Below are 18,340 nucleotides of genomic sequence, written 5' to 3' on the forward strand. Positions count from 1 at the left end.
GATATTTCATATATAAACCCTCCTGTTGTACTCGAGTCAAGGAAGGAAGGGAGGAAGGAAGGGATGAAGAAGGAAGCAAAGGAGGGAGGGAGGAAGGAAGAAAGGGAGGAAAGGAGGGAGCAAGGAAATGAGGAAGGAAGGGAGAAAGAATGAAGGAAAGGAGGGAGGAAGGAAAGGAGGGAGGAAGGAAGGAAGGGAGGAAGAAGGAAGGAAAGGAGGGAGGAAGGAAATGAGGAAGGAAGGGAGAAAGAATGAAGGAAAGGAGGGAGGGAAGAAGGACAGGAGAAAGGAAGGGATGAAGAAGGAAGGGAGGAAGAAAGAAGGTAGGAGGGAGGGAGGAAGCAAGGAAGGAGGGAGGGAGAAAGGAAAAGAGGAAGGGAGGAAGGAAAGAAGGAGGGAGGAAGGAACGAAAGAGAGAAGGAACGAAAGAGAGAAGGAAAAAGGGAGGAAGGAAGGAAGGACAGACGGAAGGAAGCAAGGGAGGAAGGAAGGAACAGTCAAAACAAACAGGGTCAATTTGACCCGGGAGGATGACACGAAGGTTAAAAGTAAATGTATTTAAAAGAAAGTACTCAGAACAAACAGAAATAACAAATTGGTGGGGTGAGTCTGTAAGATCAGTAATGTGAGGGTGGATGAGTGAGTGTGTTCTGTGTAGGTGTTGGAGGATTGAACAAAGGAAAAAAGAAATAAACAGTGCAGGAGTGTGAAGGGGAGAGAAGAGAGTCTGAGTCTTTATACTTGAGGCACGCTGGGCCCAGGTGTGTCTCATCCTGCTAAAAACAAAGCACAGTCACAAGAATATAATCTCTACATTTACACTAATACCTCTGTTAAATGTTATTTTATGTGGAATGTAACATCATATCTCTATTTATGTCTTCATATCTGGACACTTGAGGACTGTATTTTTTTATGTTGGAGGATGTAACCAAAATGAAAAACTGAATTTCTAATTTCAGTCAGAAAACATTAATTCCTTCAATTGAGGATTAAATCATGCAAATTCTTGTATTTAATGACATTTTTCATGATTTTCTGTAATTACTGTTTTGTTAAACCCCCAGAGGTCACATATTGAAAAATAGTGCTCCTAGCTCTACATTCGATATTATGTTCTATTCAAGTGTGTCTGTAATGAAGTCATGTGACAAAATCACGAATGGCTCATGTGAAACTGACTACACTTTTTGCTTTTTAGTGTATTTTATAATATATTAACACATATTTATTGTTATATGAACACATCAACAGATCATTGTCTTCATTAGGGTCAAAAGCAGAACCAGAACAGGCATGAATCCTTTAATGTTAAATCATCCTTCAAGGTTGTTTTTATCTGATTAGCAACCTAAAATAACTTAATATTAACTGTGTGTGTTAATGTGCAACATGTTGAGCTACAATGTTTTTACATTGTTTTATTAGATTTAGTGTGGCTGTGGTGGATTATACATTGATAAATATGCACTGGGAAGCATGTTATAAAATATACTAGCAAGCTTATTAAAGATAAAGGCTAAAATGCAATTATGTTGTAGATAATGCAGTGATGAAACTCAATTAAGTTGTGTTAAAGCTATCAACTATTAATTTGTCTTTTTGTTGTTACTAGTTGTTTTTCTTAGTGTATAATGTTTTCTTTCTATTTTTTCCCCTGAAGAATTAATTCATAGATGATCACTTGGTCCTTTTGTTACCTTTTTTCATTTCTTTCTTTTTTGTATACTGTTGTGATGCCATGAGTTCATTTCTTTTTTTTGTTCCATGGTTGCACACCAGGGGGCATCACAGACCATACTTTGTTAAGTCTCTGCGCTTACAGTTTTTGCAATGATACAAGCCAGCCACAAGGGGGCAGTAGAGCATCACTAAAACTGCGTTGTTAGGTTTAGTAACAACCTTTTGTAAGCCCGTTTGATAACATATCTGTTTCTCCTTTACTCCCACTCAAACACACACACACACACACACACACACACTCACTCACTCACTCACTCGCAACACACACACACACACACACACACACACACACACACATTCACTCACTCACTCACTCACAACACACACACACACACACACACACACACACACACACACACATTCACTCACTCACTCACTCACTCACAACACACACACACACACACAGACACACACACACACTCACACTCACTCACTCACACACGCACACACAACACACACAGACACACTGTTCTGTAACAGATGTCCTTTCAGATGGAAGATGCCACTGAAAAATTAAGCAAATTAACTTGATGAGTAGTTTTTCTTTAATGTGCCCTCAACAAAACTGCTTTATTGAAAGGGTGTTTCATTAGAGGAGGTTTAACTTGGCAGTTCTTCAAAGCTTTTCTTTCTTTATTTTTTACTTTTTGTAATGTGATGAATTAAAATTTACAAGCCTTTTTAGTTGAAAACAAAGTGTTAGAGGCTCTTTGTGAGGCTGCAGGTACTTAGCTGCTCTCTCAAAATGCTCACACCTCTCTGCTGGCCCCTCTGCTTGTTTGTCAGTTTGTTTGCTTGAGTTGCTCGCCTTCCTGTGTGCTTCTTGAACTTCCTTCCTGTCTTTCTGTCTCATCAGTTTGATTGGGGATAGAGGCGGATGCTGTTCAGAAAGACAGGCAGGCAGGCGTCCCCAGACGGAGTCTGTCAGGCGGTCCCAGCCGCCCATGCCTCAGTCCAGCTGGGTTCAGACTAGTCAGGCTTCAGGCGTCTCTAGAGACCAGCTCTCTTCTGCTGTCACTGTCTGAGACTTTGACTGTGTTCACACTGCAGCCAAAAAAATCTGATTCTTGTTTCTTGGATCTGACGTTTCTATTTTTTCCTAATCAATGAGTGCCAAATGTCCCAATCTGGATCTTATGATATGACACTAACTAAATCTCACATCAGTAATGTGAGAAAACTGTTAAAACAGAGAGACCCAACAATGATGAAGTGAAAGAACTATTCACTTGAAAGAAACCATGCCTCCATTCAGTCTAAACACAAATGCAAATGTGTGGAAGTATCATAGCATAGATCATAAAGTAGATGTGACAACGTGTGAAACAGCATGAAAACACATGGCATTCAGTCCAAGAGTCTCAGACCAGCCCTGACCAGCTGTCTATAATTATAGCACATAAATCTAACCACAATAGGCTGGGATGGAGGAGATTTGTCCAGCAGATCCGTCTACATCTTGGAGACCTCCCACCCACCTCACTGCCCTCTCTCACTACCAGCCTGATATAGAGATGCAGTACACATACTATAGATTTAGTTACAACAGAAGCTTCTTTCTAAAATGTAACAGTTTTATGAATGGCTGAGTGCGAAAGTTCATTCTTGACCTTGGAAACATGTGGTTGGACATAGTAGGATCTTAACGTCATGTCCTCTTACTAGCTTTTTCTGTGGCTTGTGCAGATTCTTCTGTGGATGGACTTTACTGAGTTGTCATGGAGATAGCTCAGCCCCTGTTTCCACTGACTCCTGGTCGACTTCAGCCCCTTTCCTGTCTTTTTTACTGTTTTTGTTCTGGCCCAAAGAGTCAATGACGAGAAGTGAGAGACAGAGAGAATCGTGCAGAAACTCCACTCTGTCAAATCAACAGTCAGGTGCCTTGTATAAACACTAAAACTGTAATTTATTGCGTGATGATTTCTCCTGTTCACACTGGCCTCTCAAAATGTGCTTAAAATGTAAGTGATGGGTGACTAAATTTGCAGCCCTCGAATGGAGCAGAAATGTATTTAAAGATTGAAGATAATGTGAAGATTCAGCCATCTGAGTTAGTCAAATGAAGTGGATATCTGCCACACTAACAGTTATTTTAGTTATAAAAATCTCTCTTTGTGTCTTGATGGACAGTGTTTTCCTGTTTAGCTTCAGTGAAAGGATTTAATTTGGATGGCTGAAGACTCATGTTAGCTTCAATACACTTTTAAATACATTTTTGCACGCAAGGAGGACTGTGGAGGATTTTGTCTCCCATCACTTACATTCGAAGGGCATTATGAACAGGAGGAATGATTACAGCAAGACAAACATTTCACTATTCAGTTGGACACCTAACTTTAAGATCAGTATAGACAAAGGGGGACAACCATGAGCATCCTATTAGGACTTCCTGTCATGGTTGGGCTGATCACACATGACAGCCGTGGGGAAAACAAAGATCCTGGATAAGAGACTGAATTAACACAGGAAACTCACAATATCAGATGTCTGCGAAGGCCAGATTAAAACCGGTCACAACATTACCTGGGAAGGCATCAAAGTCTTCGACCAGGAGGCAGCAGACGATCTGAGAATGAAACGGAGACTATTTTTAAAGGGAAAACAATCTCCTGTCCATGTACAACCACCTGTTATCACATAAAAGAAGTGCAGTACTTCGTTCAGGTGATGACACTTAAGCCACTTCCACTCAAAACTTAGTGCTCCTGGTGAACCGCAATCTTTTTGGATTTATAGTAAGACTCACATCTTAAACTAGACTAGAAGTTGCCATTCGTTTATGAATGCCTGCCCTCATCTTTTCCTCTTTCTCTCATTACCTCACCTCCTTTTTCCTTTCTTTCTTCCTGTCCTCCTGCTTATTGTTTTTCATGATCTTTTCTGCCTCTCTTTACTCTTCTTTGTTCCCATCGCCTCATCCGTACACCCCTCTCTACATTGCTAGCCTCTCGCTGACTCTCCAAAGGCAGGGTCTGGCCACATAGAGCCACTAATGGGCTCTCTAACAGGGGGGCTGGCTGGAGATGTGGGAATGCACCACAGCAACACCACCACTACAAAGAGCGGTGAGAGGCACTTTCAGCCGAGAGAAATACGGGCGGCACTGTTCTTCATATTCTTGCCCAGATGGAGCTTTGAGAGGGAGATGTGTCATATATTCGATGCATTGCCGTTTGCACATCTGCGTGTGTACCTGTACGGTTGCTGTATATATGCATGAGTAGAAGAAGTATATGTGTTTCTTAGGGGTTACAGAGCCCCATGAGAACATTTTGCACTTACCCCATGCTAAACAAGAAGCGGAGGATGCTCATACATTTAGAGTCTTGTTACATTTTTCTCTAAAAATCCGGAGGTTGTTGCTAAAGTAAAGATATATGCAACCATTATGACTGAGAGCAGGGAGAAGGATTACAGATTATGCTCATGCTTTTTCAAAGAAAATATGTTGTTCCAGTTTGTGAGTCATCAGGAATTATGTAATTGGCAGACATGGACATTCATATACTTTACAGTCGAGGCAGTTAATACACCACATAACTGGAGAAATAGAGAGCATCCTAAGTGAATGTATGTTGCTCTGTGGTGTAATGGAGGAGGAAGGAAACTAATGCAAGTTAATAGAATTTTTCACTACAGGCTCTTGGGATTGCAGTCCACGAGTTGCAATGAGGATGAGTCATACAATTCGGAGGAGGCAGCCGGTCGGTCCTTTGTGCCGCAATATACACACATTATCCAGACCGCCCCTCTAGACCACGCACACACACACACACACACGCACACAGACACGCACAGACTTACATACTCATACAAGCATTTTCACACGAAGAATTTCTTGAATATGAGTCCCTCTGTTGATCAGGCTAATAGTGTTGATCTTTGCTTTGCACGACAGGTCTCCTCGGCGCCTTTCCTCTGTAATCTTTGATAGCTTAAAGGAATGTCCCCATGCTCTGCCTTGAGACAGCTTCACATGCAAACAAACACCTAATTGGCTTCAAATGCCATCAGTTATAAAAAAAAGGAAAAAAAAGAAAAGAAAAAAATGAGGAGAGAGAGGCAGAGAATTTGCGAGAAAGCAGATCGGAGGAGGAGACGAGAGGAAAGGGAGAGTCAGGGATGTGAGGGGGAGAAGAGGGACATGGCATAACATGAGAGAAAATCAGGGTGAGGAAAGAGTGGTGACGACAGGAGGTGAAGAAGAAACGCTGTCATGTCGAGAAGAAAGAAACAGATGCAACAGGGAATCGAAACGACCAGAGGAGGCATTGACGGAACCCCCAGCACCCATCTTCCTGAAGACCCCTGGGTGGTCCTTATTGGCTGCTAACTAATTAGCTAACTCTGAGTCCTACTGATTATACTGCAAGAATGTCCACAATCCCTCAACTCAAAAGTCACGATTCAAAAGGGACACTGCATCTATTGGCAATGACTATGCCCTTTCGCCAAATCCTGTTTACAAGTGGCAGTAAGATTGACCAGCTACTGTCCCAGTGGCATTTCATTGCCATTTAGCCCAAAGAGGCAACACATCTAGAGGTAATTAGTCCAATTATGGGGCTGTTATCTGCCTTTCTCAAAGCCTCACCGCATGTTAAGATTGGCCTATTAATGGTGCTGGGGTGTGCTATTTGCATTAATCACTGCCGAGGAGAATCAGTTGTAAATGTTCTTGGTGCATTGTTGGGTCTGACAATTGATCCAGAGATGTGGGTTATTCAGGTGAGAGAAGAGAGTGGATGATTGATGATATGGCTCCCGAATTACACCTGAAATAGTTATGCAAAAACTCGGACCAGTGTTGGCTCGTACAAGCATAGAAAACACTGATCTATAAAGATTCATTAAAGGAAGAGTTTGACATTTTGGGAAATTAGTTTATTCCCTCTCTGTTCACCGTTATTTAGAGTTAGAGAGGAAGATTGATACCACCCTAACGATGTGCATTAAAGATTATTTTCTCAGCCAGCTTTTAACTATGATTGATGAATTCCCACACGAACACACATTGTTTCATCCAAAAAAGAGTTGGTTAATTTTACATGAAAGGTAACTTTTTTATCTGTGTTCTCTTTGCTCCTCTCACATACTTGCATGCACCAATTTGGCTTTAGAAACATTTGAATAAGACTCGATGACAGCTGGAAGGTTGTTTGGTTCCTGTCAATCAAATCTGAGGAACATCACAGTCCCACACAGTCATGATAAGAAGATTATTTTAGATTAGTGTAGATTAGAGTTTTTGAGTGCCGTAACTTTAAATAATACCAATAAGATTTTAAGCTTTGATTGTTGCTTATCCAGTCATTATTTGAAGTTAATATTTAAGATATGAGGCCGAGTGTTCAGGGACTTTAAAGATCCCTTTCAGGCATAATGTAAGATATGTAAAAATACTCTATTTTGACTAAGAATGTGTATTTCCTTGTTAAAATCCCTAAAATGCCTCTCTGTTCCCACTCTTTCTCCCTCTTCCAAAATCAATGAATATGCAAATATTTTTCTTTTCAAGTACCAGAGGCTTCAACTTTCCACATAACAGTTGCACAAGTTGCATACTGGATCACGAATAGCTCCAAACTAGTGATGCCAGAAATTGTAGGTACCAGCCTTGAGCTCATGTTTAAGATGACTTCAGGTGAATGTAAAAACAGCCTTATAGTGTCAAACTCTGCACATACGTACATCATTCTCGAACATCCGTCTGTAGGACCAATAAGTAAAACACATTTTTGAGTGGTTGACTTCAAGTATGGAGCTAGAGCTAGAAGGCCATTGTCTTAGCAAAAAGACTAGATGAAAGAATCAACTGCTTGGCTCTGTCTCAAAAATCAATCACACATCCAAAGCTCATTAATTAACACTGGGTATCTAATTTGTTCAATACACATCCAGGAGTATAAAAATGTCAGTCTCTCAACAGTGCTGGTTCTTAAGTAATTTTCTTTCTATTCTTTTTCCCCCTCTGTCTGGGATAAGAACTTTCAAGGAATAGTTCAACATTTTGGGAACATGCTTGCTCGCTTTTTTGCTGATAGATGAGAAAATTGACACCACTCTCAGCCAGCAGCTGGTTAGCTTATTTTAGCATAAAGACAGGAAGCAGTAGAAAACTGCTAGCCTGGCTCTGTGCAAAGGTGACAGTCCTCTAACTTGTATCTTGTTCATTTTATCTGGTACAAAAATAGAAGCATAAAAATTACAATTAACCATTTTATGGGGGGTTGTTTACTGGACTATTCCTTGGTCAGTTGCCAGGCAACTGGTGAAGACTCCAGGAAGTTAGTTCTCCCAAACTTAACTTGAAAATTAAGTCACATGATCATACTAGAAAGAGAAAATGGTTACTGTTATTGTTGAAGTTCAAATCTCACTACACACTCTATCTTTCAAGCTTTTAGGTCCCATTTTCAAATTAGAGGCAGTAATCCAGCAAATTAGAGCAGACATCCAGCAGAAATGTCTAGTCGGGACGCACTCTGTCATATTATACAATTATACACTTCACAGTTAGGCTGAATAATGTGACATTGATTGCTTGCTCATAGCACCGTCAACTTGTTTTTGTACAACTGAGGATGAAAAGTAGCTGTACATGCGTTACGTTCGTTACTATGATACAGTTTAAATTACTAAATCTATCTCAAAGAAAAACAGATACGGGAGGAGGAATGCTTTTACTGAACGTCAACCTCAATCAGCAAGCTTCTGACCTGTTTAAATGCCTTTTAGCCATCACAATGAACTGCAGGACTTTTTTCAATCAAAGCTCCTCATGAAAATCAACTTTTAAAACTTCTTCTCTAACAAGCACAAACCACAAACATTTGACTAACTTAAATCTCAGCTCTCAGAGGGTTTATGCTCAACCTGTGTTCTTCGTCTCATTTAGCAGTGGGCAGCTTTTGGTTTGCAGAGGGCTTTTGCTTAGGTGAGATCATATGAAACAAGAAATTCATAAGACAAGTCCTGTTACTGTTTTGCTGAAGCAGTTGCTAAGATACTAGTGCTCTTGATGAACTGACTCATTACTTGAAACAACAGTTTCATGAGTGTGATTCAAGTTCATTGCTTCCCTTGCAGAGACTTTTCACTTGGGTATCAGTTTGATGAGCGATGTCAAAAGTGTTTTTAAAATGAGGCATCCGCATGAAAGAATATATTTATCAAAGGGAAGCGCATAATTTAATTAGTTAAAAAAAAAAAGTAATTTAAATGATTGCTCGACATAAATAAGCCCATCTTGTTAGATTTAGCTAGTTCTTAATTTTAGAATAGACAGTACAAATTGGCACCTTGTGTGTCAGGTATTAAACACCTCTAGACCTGATCAAATGCAATCAGCTTTCTGTTGCCTCCCATCTGTAATCCAAGGCTTGGTGGTGTGAACTCTCCAGTGGCCGTTGATTAGTTTTACTCGTTCATGTGGGGTCGAGCTGAACTTTTACATTTCCGAGTGGCTTGTTGTGGTTTTATTCCTGCTAATAAAGGAGGCTTGATTGAGCATCTCCCTCATCTTCTCCCTACATTTGTGGAAGAGTGCTCTTTGGGGCCCACTCATCTTTTCTGCATCTTGATATCTTTCTGAAGGGGTTTTTAAGGTTGCGATGTGGGCCTCTTAATGTGGGTATGGGCACAGTGTAAGTGTGGTCCTCAGGGAGCTACACAGAGGCCAAAGCACCAGTAACAGCATGATTCAAGAGGACCCTACGGGCTAATCTCCATAAGTGTGAATTACAGTTGGGTGCTGTCAATAGGCTGTATATTCATGAGACTAATCAATCCTCACAAATCTGATCTGTATTTCTGGAACCTCAATCAACATAAAAAATAACAGCAAATATTAGTAATAAGACTTAATGTCTTAAAAAAGCAAGCTCTCATGTTTACCCTGTTACATTTTGTACTTTCACTTTTCAGGTTAATTTGTATGTGCAGGGAATAGATAACCATGTTCCATTCAATGCTGGAAACCAGCAGGTTTCCATGCCAACCAAAGACAACACCAGATTTACTGATGAGAAAACTTCAGCCACAGAGCAGGAACCATTTCAACACCCTTTATCATACATTTTCTCATGTTGGTGTAATAATGTGTCATAATGTAAATCAAACTATAGATTTGCTAAATTAACTTCTAGTTCTAGAGGTATTTGATATTGAATCTTTCAGCGTTCCTTAACGTGGTAGCTCCTGGATGATTTAACAATACTAATGTTTCATACTGTGTGTCTGAGAAATGATGTTGTATCGCTTTACATACTACAATACCCAAGAGCCTCAGCAGCTGTGGCTATGGAGAAGAAGCCTGTAGGTAGAAATTTGGGCTGTGGCAAATTCAGAATGCATTGTTGCTGTAATTGGGTTCAAAACACCACCACCTGTATATGGCTCTGTCGCTCAGCCTTGCAGGCAATTCTTTGCATTGGCTACTTGTGATATTTAGTGAAAAATCCCCCCTCAAAACTTTTTTTTTGCCATATGCACCAGCTGAGCAAATTGTTCTGGGTCGGTGCTGCGGAGGGTTTTACAGAAGTTAGTGAGGATGGTGAAACTGAATCAAAATCTAAACAATGAATTATAGACACTTAAATATTTCTCATAGGTGAGGGGAATTATAGAGTCAGTAGATATTTTCCCACAGCAGTCATTTTGACTTGTCATAGCAGAAATAGTTACTTAACTTTAACAATAGCTCTTTTATTTAGGAGTCTCAGTAAACCAAAGCTGTGAATCAGCATGTTTAATACAAATGCTCTGAAACACACTCAAGCAAATTAAATGCAGCCATTAATCATGTTATTAACAACACCTGTGCTTTTCCTGGTATGATGTGAACATCCTCTGTGAAAAAAAGGTATTAATAATATTAATTGTCTGCAAGCAACCTTTTTTTTTTACATTACACATACTCATTTAACCAATTGCTAGTATAAAAATATAGAGTAGTTAAACTTTAAACTTAAATATATCCCTACAAAATGTGGTTATATCCTTTAAGGAATTAGCAGGGTGTGCAATGTAATTTTAAGCCGGTTGAATGGATGTTTCCTACTGAGTTGGCCTTTTTTCCTCATATCTGTCACTTCATATCACACTTAAAGTCAATGAACTAGATTTTTGCTAGCAGGTCTGCTTTTCTTTTGGACTGATGATTCAACATCCAAGTTTCATACACATCCAAACCTTGAAGTGCTCTAACTATCGGTCACCTAACACTATCTAAACAGAAGATGAACTTTAACTAATGCACGTGAATGCCTGAAATAACTCCTTACTTATTGTATGTAACCACTAAAGTGTTTCAAGCATCAACAGGACTGATTTTGCTCTCCTAATCAAACATGTAACCTTTGCTTTTAATTACACAAACAGAACACAGAGGATGGCATCTATTTGCTGCTGTATTAGCAACTAATATCACACTTAACAGGGTACTCAATACACCTCTCCTTATGTTAATATAAAATGTTTCTCTATATTTTATTCACAACAAACTCAAACCCCTTGCAAATAACAACCTGCAGACTTTTAACATTATGTGTGGGTTTTTTATAGTCTTTAACAAATACATTTAGGAACCTCCAGTCAAGATGACTAAAAAATGCCCTTTTTGAAATTCTTATATATTACATCCCTTGTGACAATGCAATCTTCTTTCCTCGCGGCCTCTTTTTCATAACATTATAGAATGAAAAAGGCTGTTGCCTTCTTTTGCCCCCCAAGTTTTGAAATTCCGCTGGGACCTATTACGGGTGATGTTTTTCCTGGTTCATTTGATGTTGTTGGTGTTGATATTGTGTTTGAAGTTTGTGTTTATTGATGCTCATAGTTCCTTAGAGACAATGTCACAAGGAGGAAAAATAATGACACAAAAACATGAAAAAAAAAAGTAAAAAAAAAGGAGTTGTTGACAGAAATTTGCATTAATGGCCGTTTGGCAGTCAGTTTCTGTTTTGAAGACTGTGGGGTCAATTTTGCCCAGACTCAGTCATGCGTGAGATAACTGCATCCGCTGCTACCCAGGTTCCACCAACATTATGTTTTTTTTTTTTTTTGCTGAACAACCTTCTCGCTTTCCATAACTGCAGATGGAAAGACAAGTAGACTATTTCACACAATTTCAGCAGTCTCTCTGCCAAATCAATAAAAACATTTTTCTTTTGTTTCTTTCTGAAGAACAACTTGAGGAGGATAAATTGCACAGTAACGGAGGTAAAGTATTGTCATCTGAGCTCAAAAACACTTGATTTTGGCTGCTTATATTCAAGCTTTTTGCCTCTGCTCTTCTTTCTTTCTCATTCAAATAAAAGTTTCTCCAGAAGTCGGCTTGTGTTATGACTCATGCAGCTTTGCTCTTCTGTTTTGGCGCACTCCTCCATTTCTCCTCCACTCTCGTGCTCAATCCATTCATGCTTAATCTGCTCCACATCAGCATATTTGAATACTACCGCATTACTAATACATTTGCATCAAATAACAGCAAAGTTAATTCCAAGCTGAGCGCATTTGCTGGCCCTTAATGTCCGCCTGCTGCTAAGATTACTCTTACTGCTGCAATCAAGATGTAGAGCTAATAGATGTTTTAGTATTAAGTGCATGGCAATAAACAATTTACTTTAACGTGAAACACCATATTACACCCAAATGTTCACCCAAATTATAAAAAAACCCTCATTTACTGTAAGTGGTATCTAGACATGCAGATAAGTTTTGGCTTTATTTGTGCAGGTTGTAAGATATGAGACACAGTATCTACAATGACGTGCGAATGCTGAAAAATAATTAAAAATGAAACTGAAACATAAGAACTCAGTTTCAACAGATTTCATAAAGACTGTTTCTTCAGCAGAAAGTGCTTCAGGTGAAAATTGTTTCATAGCCAGGTCTGTGGATTATCCAGAGTAACCTGGACATTGTTACTGATGAGCTGCTATTGAATTGTTTTGGATATGATATTTTATTTTATGCAATTCCATTCATCTTCACTATGTTGAGATGTAGCAGACAGATAAGTGAGTGAAATCTCAAAACCTGGGCAAATAAACTATCTGCATTGCTTGGTACAAGAAGTAAGAAAATCTACCTTCCTTAATTTGGGTGAATTGACTCTTTAACATGTATTTTATACAGTATTTTGTGTTAAAATCAGTCTGTACCTCTGTTCTCATTTGACAGGGAGCCAGACAAAGCAGGACTGGTCCATCCAGTGGCCCACCTCTGAGTCAGGTAAAGAAAACACTCCGGTGTGCCAGCCAGAGGCCAGTCAGTGGATCCGATTCCAGCTCTCCCAAAGCCCTAAAGTCCAGTCCAAGTACAACCAGCACATGTGCCACAGCCCCCAGGCCCTGCCCCCCCCTTTGTATGCCGATCGACTCACTGTCGACAGCCCCTCCACAGGGCTCTTCCCTCCTTTGGACTTTGGTCATCGTTCCCTGCCCCCATCACCCCGCCAGAGGCATTTTGGCCACACGCCTCCTCGGACTCCCTTGGTGGTCAACACCATGACCCCTCCTGGCACTCCCCCCATGCGGCGAAGGAACAAAGTGAAGGCCCCAGGAACGCCTCCTCCACCAAGCCGCAAGCTTATCCATCTGTTGCCGGGCTTCACCGCACTGCACCGCAGCAAATCCCACGAGTTCCAGCTGGGGAACCGTTTGGATGACACCCAGACACCAAAGTAAGTCTATTTCTCTCATGGGTTTTTAATGGCAAGCAATGGTGACCATTTTCGAGCTTTGTGTGTTTAGTTAAAGGCCCAATCCACCTTCCAATCAAAATAAACATGTCACACTATCAAAAAATACAAAACATAGAAATGAAATCAGCTGTCAGTCCCAAATTGATTGACGCGTTTGATGTGGCCCTTTTGAGATCAAAAGTAATTAAGGTTTTCTGATGCTGTTAAATGTTTGTGTACACCTATAATATTTTTATACTGGCATATTTTTTTCCACTTATGATCTGTTCACAAATACACAATATTATTTTTCTTCTTTAGACAAATTCTTATGCACTTTTATGCAGGTCAGTTTAGCTCAGATTTATATGTTCATATGTTTCTATCAGAAAGGTTTCACATATTGTAAATATGGTAAACATGTCCCCACTTGCAGGTGCCATATCTGCATTATCTACAATTAAGTCAGTTACATGTTAACTTGTTACAAGAAATCCTTAAGTTGTGTCACAGATATTATTAAATGCTGACCTGATGACTAGCAGGGCTGTCGAACTCAGAGAAATTAGCTAAAGTGGCTAAAAAAAAATAAAACACAGTGACATCCATTTTGTTGTTTTGTTGTTAGTTGCCTAGCAACAGTCTTCATGTAGCATACATACAAATACAAACACAAACACTTGAAAGCCAAGCATATTATCATGGACGTATTCTTGTGCTGCAAATATAACTTCATCAGTCCAAATTGAAATAAGTAATAGAACCATTAAAATAAAAGAAATGACTGGAGCTCCTTGGCTTTGGCGATCCACTACCCTCCCACTCTTTCGTCATGAAGGTGACGTTATATACATTATATGTCCTTTCATCCCAAAGTTGAAAAGAAATCAAGTGAAGTACACATAATGAAGCCCTGCAGGGTGGAAGTGAATGAACCTGGTGAGAGAGTAACCGCCCATATGGCATGCTCTAAGAAGTAAAGCGAAAGCACCCACAAGGAGGCAGGGATCATTTCATTGGTCAACAGTACACCTGTTATTCTTTTCCTTGGGGGATTTGACGGGGTTATTGAACAAAAAACCTGAGAGCAGTGCAGAAATCTGGGAGCAGAAGTTTCACATAAACACAGAAGAAGCCTGAGTGTGAGAAGGGCTGAAGCTGAAGCGACAATATATCTGAGTGTACACTTACAGTTTGAGCAGAAGCACAAGCAGGGGCTATTTAAGTGTGAGGGCAAGGTTTGAGGGACAGAATTACAAAATCTGAATGTGAAATCAATAAAACCCCATTAGCTGGTGGTATTTGTTGATAATGAAGCTTGTATCAATTGAAACAAGGCCTCAATGTCTGTAAAACCCTCTCAAATTGTATTTTTTTGTTGTTGCAATGTTAATTAGCACAGATGAAATGTACATTATTCACACAAACATTTTAATGAATAAAATATATTATATATGATTAGCTTATAGTGTTATAAGACACAGGATTGGTTGCAGCAGTAGCACAATGCACTTGTGTCAGGTGTATTTGCACGGTTGCATTGGCATATGATCGTATTTTATGATTAGCTCTTTTATAGAATTCTCAGTTGATAAATGAGGCTTTGAGTATTTTATTTATGATAAAGCCTCATTTTGCCTTCAAAGTATTCAACCTTGAAAGACACATTGGGTATGTGTAGAAGGCCAATGAGTTGAAATCAATGAAAACATTATGCCAGATATTATTGTGATCTGGAGGCTGTGTGGTTCACATTGAACAGATTTGTTTGACTGTCTGGATAATCTTGTGTATAAAGTTTCTTAGAGACCATATTCTGCTGTAAGTTAGCGCTAGTCAGTCAATTTCAGCAGATGGCCTGCCTGAAGCGAACATTCAGAGATTCAGCGCTTCCTCTCTCCTGATTTGTACTAGGTCTCATAGCGTAATTCCATCTGATCCATGTTGTACAGAAAGGAAGTTGGAGCCCCACCTTTCCTTTCAGCAGTTTTACAAGAACATAATCTTCCACCAGAGACCAATCAGATTAATTCCTAGGAGGACATCATTGCCCATAAAGAACCAATGGTCTGTCGGTAGAGATAAGGGGCCTCGGGGCTGAGTTCCTGACCGGCCATGCCTGCGTCTGGTGCTATGCTGATCAGATTTGGCCACGAACAGGGTCCACCACTGCTAGGTAATCAGGAACTAGAGTCTGCCTCAGGAGAGCTGCACTCATTTTGATAATGCCATTAGATGACAGTGCCCTATCACTGCTACACTTGGTAAGTTAATATTTGGGAGTTGTCCTCTGCTTTTACGGCGGCCATCTGGGTTATATTTGGTGTGTCCTTGGTTGCGGACTGGGCTACAGCCACACACGTCCGTACACGTGGGTGTGCATATGTGTGTATCTGCACAGTGAGGAGTGGATCATAGCTGCAGTGAATAGGCTCAAACGGCATTAGAGAATTGATTACCGGTCCCTGAGCGCTGATAGACTGCAGGCTGTGAGTTGAGCCCCTCTAATCAATGGCCTGTGTGTGCCTGGAAATGTTGCAACTCATCGAGACAGGGCAGATCTGCTGGCTTCTCTGATAGCCAAGTACCTCTCATAATACATCATAATTGGTCGGAGGATGGTGCTGGCAAGCATCAAGTTGGTGATTCAGTTCTGGCATGAGGTGCACGCACTGGTTTGTTTCTGTATGCGCAAGGGAATTGGCCTCATAACAAAGATGGCATCTGTTTTGTTTTTTTCTTGATGCAGGAGAAAATACCTGAAGTTTGAAGCCTTCAAGTAGTACATTGTTATACACCTTGCATTAACATTAACATTCCTATCCTTGTTTTCCCCTTTATGGCTCACTGTTGGGATGAAAAACAAGTTCACTGGAGCAAATCAACCCTGAAAAAAATATCTAAAATATCCCACAAAAGGCTATTTCATACTTTAATGGTTGCTTTCCTTCCATACTACCCATATTTCCACCTATTACCAACCTCAGGATTTTAATAAGCTCGCAGTGCTCTTTAGGTCCTCATTTTCTCTCGCTTAATTGCCTGGCACTGTGGCCAGAACACAATAACCAGGGATTACCCTTTAACCCTAAGAGACATTTTTCTCCCTTTATCTTAATGAGATATGATCTAATATCTCATTATCACAGCACCATACAGCACAGAGACTATGTAGATGAATGTGTAACAATACTTAGCATACCATGTTGAAGGAAAACTCAGGTTTGGTTTTGCCACCGGTAGATAAGTGACCTTTTTTTTTAATGCAGTAATTGCCCGTTGTCCTTTTTAGAAACATTCAACTATTTCTATTAACTCCAGAGATAAAAGTTTACTGAATTGCTTCACCATACTGTACGTTATACATAGACATGAATCAAAGTTAATCATAATCCTGCTTTTCTGGAGCATCTTATCATCTTAGTATTTCACTACAAGGTAGAAACCATAGACTGTATAAAAGAAATGGACATAACATCGGTGATGTCACCCATTGGTTTGTGGACTGCTGCTCGGAAGCCAATAGTTTTTAATCTAGGCAGCGCCATCTTGAAAATTTCAGGTGCATGCTGGGAAAAATAAAAACACGGATTCTACTTATATGGGCATGAGGTGGGGCCATGGGCGGAGCCAACGGTGGAGCGGGGAGGTTGCGATAGGTTGCGACGGCTGGATCTCGAGGACATTGGTCAATCAACCCGTCAATCACGACGTAGCCACGCCCTAAAGCATACCCTGCTTTATCGTCAAATATAAAATCAGGGAGGCCAAAATTTCACAAATGAACATCATATTGCATTGAAGGCGGCTTTAAAATAGCGATTGAGACCATAAACACATTTTTAAAACCTTTACTGAGGTTAGTAAAGTCCTTTTGACACCAAAACGGTCGCCCCCTGGTGGCCTTTTGATAGAATGCAGTTCTAAGTTACTTCTGCGTTGGCCTTATTACAGAGGACCGGAACTCCCCGCCTGGTAGAAACTGGAAAAAGTGCATCACTAATTGAAGTGAAAATGTGTTGGATTTTCAAATATGGATAATATCGATGTTTTAGCTTAGTACATAATTCTTAAAATTATTATTAAGATTATGTAGCAAAGTTTGTTACATTGTGCATAATCTCAAAAGTTGGGACGAGGTAGTTTCAGCACATCTTAAAGTTTTTTCTAAGGCATACAGTAATAGTTTCTGCTTCAATGTTTATTGATCTGCAATGGCACAAAATGTGTTTTTCCAGCTATTGTACTGAATATTTCCGCAATCATAGTCTGAAATTTGTTTCCAGTCGCTTTTATTGTATGAAATCAGCAAATACTCTGGCCTGCCTGTTTGAACCCTCATCTCCTTCTTTATAGCTCTGTGCTTTGTGGTTTAATGTGTTTGTCTGTGTGATAATGTGTTGTCTTTTCAGCTCGCAGTGAACCACAGGCTGATTTCTATCCCAGAAATAATGAGCAAATTACCTCCTTACCAATGTGTTTAGTAATGTCTATGAAGCCAAGAAAATCTCCCCCCAAAATTAAATGACTGCCAGTTTGGCAAGCTGTATGCAAAAGAAAGCAAACTTTCACCTGTGTTAGGAAATTTTAGGGTTTTTTGTTTCTCATCACCTGTCGAGTTTAAGTCCAAGTATATTCAGGTGTGTTTCAGCCTTGGTTTGGTCCCTCTACTAACAGATATCTGGATCTGTCTGGCTCGCTAGATGCTTAACTCTCTACATTAGCTTCTTTTAGACTTTTTGGACTTGTTTGTCTCATTTGTGGCTGCTCCCAATTTGATATGACTTCACCAGATTGTCTGTGAACCAAAACAATCAGCAGAAAGTTTCACAGAACAATTGTTTAGGTGTTGATTCTCAGTATAATGAAAAGTACTAGCAGCACATTCATATTTCATTTGGATACATTTAA

The 18,340-nt window shown here is 39.9% G+C and overlaps 1 protein-coding gene across 1 annotated transcript in view; it reads left to right on the forward strand.

Annotated features, from left to right (window-relative positions):
* Positions 1–18,340, forward strand: part of ksr2 (kinase suppressor of ras 2) — a 97,878-nt gene that overhangs the window by 17,787 nt on the left and 61,751 nt on the right. Inside the window, exon 4 of the mRNA XM_053324612.1 lies at positions 12,932–13,429. Coding sequence (XP_053180587.1) covers positions 12,932–13,429 — 498 coding nt within the window. The remainder of the gene's footprint in view (positions 1–12,931; positions 13,430–18,340) is intronic.

Source organism: Scomber japonicus, chromosome 9 (assembly GCF_027409825.1).
Source record: "Scomber japonicus isolate fScoJap1 chromosome 9, fScoJap1.pri, whole genome shotgun sequence".
Classification (NCBI taxonomy): Eukaryota; Metazoa; Chordata; class Actinopteri; order Scombriformes; family Scombridae; genus Scomber; species Scomber japonicus.